The 3,861-nt window shown below is 43.5% G+C and overlaps 2 protein-coding genes across 2 annotated transcripts; both read left to right on the top strand.

The window, feature by feature from the left end:
* Positions 1–411: 411 nt before the first annotated feature.
* PYURF (PIGY upstream open reading frame) lies at positions 412–2,268 on the top strand. Its single transcript, XM_049630868.1, has 2 exons — positions 412–722; positions 2,114–2,268. Exons 1-2 carry the CDS (start codon positions 517–519, stop codon positions 2,253–2,255), a joined length of 348 nt encoding a protein of 115 aa, XP_049486825.1. The 5' UTR covers positions 412–516; the 3' UTR covers positions 2,256–2,268.
* Positions 2,269–2,342: 74 nt separating this feature from the next.
* On the top strand, positions 2,343–3,053 carry PIGY (phosphatidylinositol glycan anchor biosynthesis class Y). The gene has a single exon (XM_049630869.1). It carries the CDS (start codon positions 2,349–2,351, stop codon positions 2,562–2,564), a length of 216 nt encoding a protein of 71 aa, XP_049486826.1. The 5' UTR covers positions 2,343–2,348; the 3' UTR covers positions 2,565–3,053.
* Positions 3,054–3,861: the final 808 nt, after the last annotated feature.

Below are 3,861 nucleotides of genomic sequence, written 5' to 3'. Positions count from 1 at the left end.
ACAGAGCATGAATGGGGGAGGGGCAGAGAGAGAGGGAGACACAGAATCGGAAACAGGCTCCAGGCTCCGAGCCATCAGCCCAGAGCCTGACGTGGGGCTCGAACTCACGGACCGCGAGATCGTGACCTGGCTGAAGTCGGACGCTTAACCGACTGCGCCACCCAGGCGCCCCGACACTGTGCGACTTTTGAGGTCAGGCCACTGGCTGCCTGGAACCCCTTGTTTGAAAACTTAACTCACCCAATTTAAGTATTGGTTTTGTTTGTAATTTGTAAATGCGGTGGAACAGTGACTAGAGTCCTCCGGCTACCAGCTGCCGGCCGCGCTCAGAACTACCCAACGGTGCGGCGGAAAAAGCGGTCGGAGCGGGAGCGCCCTCGGAACCAAAGCGCTGGCCCCTTTCGGCCCCGGGACTGCATTTCCACAGCACCAGGGGCGGAGTCTGGCAGGTGAGGGGCTCGCCGCGGAGATCGCTGACGCGGCCCGGGCTGCGGTGTGGTCGCTGGTTGCCAGACCATGCTGAGCGGAGCGCGCGCCTGGCTCCTCGCCTTATCGCTGCGGGGTACATGCACGCTGCCGTCCGCGGTCGCCCGTAGGTGCCTTCACGCGTCGGGGTCGTGGCGGTCCGCAGACAAGAGCGAGAAGACGGGGAATGCGCCCCGCGTCTTCGACCCGGCCCTGCTCGAGTTCCTGGTGTGCCCACTCTCCAAGAAGCCGCTCAGGTGAGATTCGGTGGCTGCGAGTTTCCTTTCGCGCCCTCCGGTGGCGGGGACCGGGTGGGATGGCCGTGCGGCCGTTCACAGCCACTGGGGCGCCCTACAGGTCAGTCCGAGTATTTCCTGCTGCCATTTTCTGGATCCCGGCCGGCTCAGCTATCACGCACCTCCCACCGAGGCGGGAAGGGCGGGGGCAGGCTGGAGGGGAGTCGAGTCCTAGGCCGCCCAAATCAAACCGCAGATCCACAGTGATGGATCGCAGCGTTTACTGGTTTCGCAGTCGAATCGCCAGGGCACCTTTTTTTAAATGCAGATTCCCGGGCACCACCCCTGGCCTACCCAGCTGGGCGGTCTGGGGGCTGGACCAGCAAGGTGTTTTCTTAAAAGGACCCTAACGGATTCTAATGTATCGCCAGGTTTTTGAGCTGTTGGGAGTCATGACCGGTCCAAGGCATTCAGATTTTTAAAACAAGATGATGAAAAACACTGTAGTAACCTCCAGATTCTTGTGAAAATGTTCAGCTGATGCGTGACGATTGTAAACGTTTAAGCTGTGTATGCTGCCTCTTTGGGTCTTAGTTCTGGACAAGCTGGGTTTTGGAAAGGCTTTAACCTTTAAGGAAAACAGCTCTACAGTTCCAGGCTACTAAAACTGAACATTGACAACACTAGTATTGCAAACTGAATATACTAAACACCAAGATGTTATCAGTGGTTATCTTTGGGTGGTAGATTGCTAGCCATTTTTTAATTTTCATTCTTCTTGCATTTTTATTTCTAGATTTTTTCCATAATGAATGTACTCATTCATTTTCTTATACCTTGAAATAATCATTCAAACTACCTTTTCGTTGTGTAACTGGCACACTGCAGACGCATTGCTTTCCAGACTTTCCTCTTTCTGTGCTTTCATGTTCCTCAAACTTTTATTTTGTATATCTTGATTTTTCAGTGGTTTCCTTCTAATGGATCAGTAGGGTTGCTCTGTTAAGCATGCGTGCATTCTAAAACGGGGAAATTGAATTTTTCTGTAGTGACTGTTTAATAGTAAATTAACTGGGATGGTTTTGGGGTTGACCAGAGTAAGGAAGGAATGTTTGGATGAAAAGGGGAGATCTTTTTGACTGGATTTAAAGAATGCATATTCAGGTATAGCTTGAGAATAAAGGGAAAAATAAAATATGAGAGAAACTGACTAAAATGAAAATAGAGATTCATTTTCTAAGAGAAATGTTTCAATTGGCTAATACTGCTTTTAGAATTAAAAGCAGTTTAATTCTGATTTTTTTTGGAATTAAATCTGTCAAGAATTGGATAAATGGTGTTTGTTGAAAAGCAAGCTCTTCCAAGCATTTTATTTTCCACAATTCATTCTGTTTTCCTTTTGCCCCCCTCAGATTTGAAGCATCGACAAATGAATTGATCAATGAAGAATTGGGAATAGCCTATCCAATTATTGATGGGATTCCTAATATGATACCACAGGCAGCTAGGATGACACATCAAAATAAGAAGCAAGAAGAAATGGAGCAGCACTAGATGATAATTAAAAACAACACACACAACTAAATTTTCTTAATACCACTTACCTTTTAAAAAGTCAGACTGGCAGGTAATAAGTGGGGGAGAATAATGTTTCTGTCTCTTCCTACGTTGACTGTCCTTATTCCACTGGTCTCTTTAGCAGGACTGTTCTACTCAGCCTCTGTGGAAGAAAACTTCCCACAGGACTGCACTAGCACAGCAAGCCTGTGCTTTTACAGTCTGCTCCTGCCCATTACCATACCAGTTTATGTGTTCTTCCACCTTTGGACTTGGATGGGTATTAAACTCTTCAGGCATAATTAATACAACCAGAGCTAAGGTAGTAGATATATTAATGATAGGTCTTGAGTGTGTATTTCTAAAACTTAACTACATGGAAATACTGGAAACCCACTTAATTTGTAGGAAAGGTGCTTTGACTTGCTTCTCTCAGGTTTAGGACTATGGGAGGCTTAAGCTGCAGAAGTTTCTTTTATTGTACTTTTGTTCTGCCCTTGTTTTTTTGAAAATTTTTATTTATAACTATTGTATCAGAAGAAACATTTCAACAGTTTCTTGTTGGAAATTAACAGTCCCAACCATCACCTGATGACTTTATTTCTTACCCCATTCATCTAAAAGTTAATTAAAATTTTATGTTTATTTTAGATTTAAAGTATTTGGTAGAGTCACGTGTTAAAGATGACTGAAATAATTCCAAAGCAGCTATGCTGAAGTTGTTGTAGAGAAACACATTTGAGCTCATGTGACAGAAAACTACAATAAAATGGAAATTTCATGTACTTGCAAACATTCTGAGTTTGTAAAGTTACCTTTGTTTCTTTGGCATCAAATGCTTACATTAGGAATAATAAAATAAGATACACTTTTCCATTTTAAAAAGTGCAGTTTTTTGATCATAAGAGTGTGGCTCTAAGAGAGGAAAAATATAAAAATATTCTAAACTTTAAAATATAGGCAGGGTTTAGGTAGGCACTTAATACCCCACATAGAATACTATTCCAGGAAAATATAGATCTTTGGAGATAGAGGTAGGGGTGGAAGACTTAGAAATAGATTTTGTGTCCTGTTGGGCTGAGGGCTATGTTTTGAACCACTTTCAGTTTATTTTCCTGCCTTAGGAGATCAGTTTAGCACTGCATTAGTTCAGTGTATTCTGTAGTACAAATCATGTTTTTAAAATCACCCTATGGTACTCAACAACAAAAGAGCAGGACCTGCATAGACATTTTTCCCAAGAAGACTTACAGGTGGACAACAGACACACGAAAAGATGCTCAACATCACTAATAGTCGAAGAAATGAAAATTCAAACCACAACGGGATACCACCTTACAGCTGTCAGAATGGCTAAAATAAAAATACAAGAAATAACAAGTGTTGGCAAAGATGTGTAGAAAAAGGAACACTTGTGCACTGTTGGTGGGAGTATAGATTGGTGCAGTCACTATGAAAAACAGTATAGAGGTTCCTCAAAAAGTTGTATGGTCCAGTAATTCCAGTACTGGGTATTTACCCAAAGAAAAACACTAATTTGAAAGAATATATGCACCCCAATTTATTGCAGCATTATTTACAATACCAAGATCTGGAAGCAATG

Source organism: Panthera uncia, chromosome B1 (assembly GCF_023721935.1).
Source record: "Panthera uncia isolate 11264 chromosome B1, Puncia_PCG_1.0, whole genome shotgun sequence".
Lineage (NCBI taxonomy): Eukaryota > Metazoa > Chordata > Mammalia > Carnivora > Felidae > Panthera > Panthera uncia.
The sequence above is the reverse complement of the archived record's forward strand: the minus strand, read 5'-3'. Positions and strand labels throughout refer to the sequence as shown.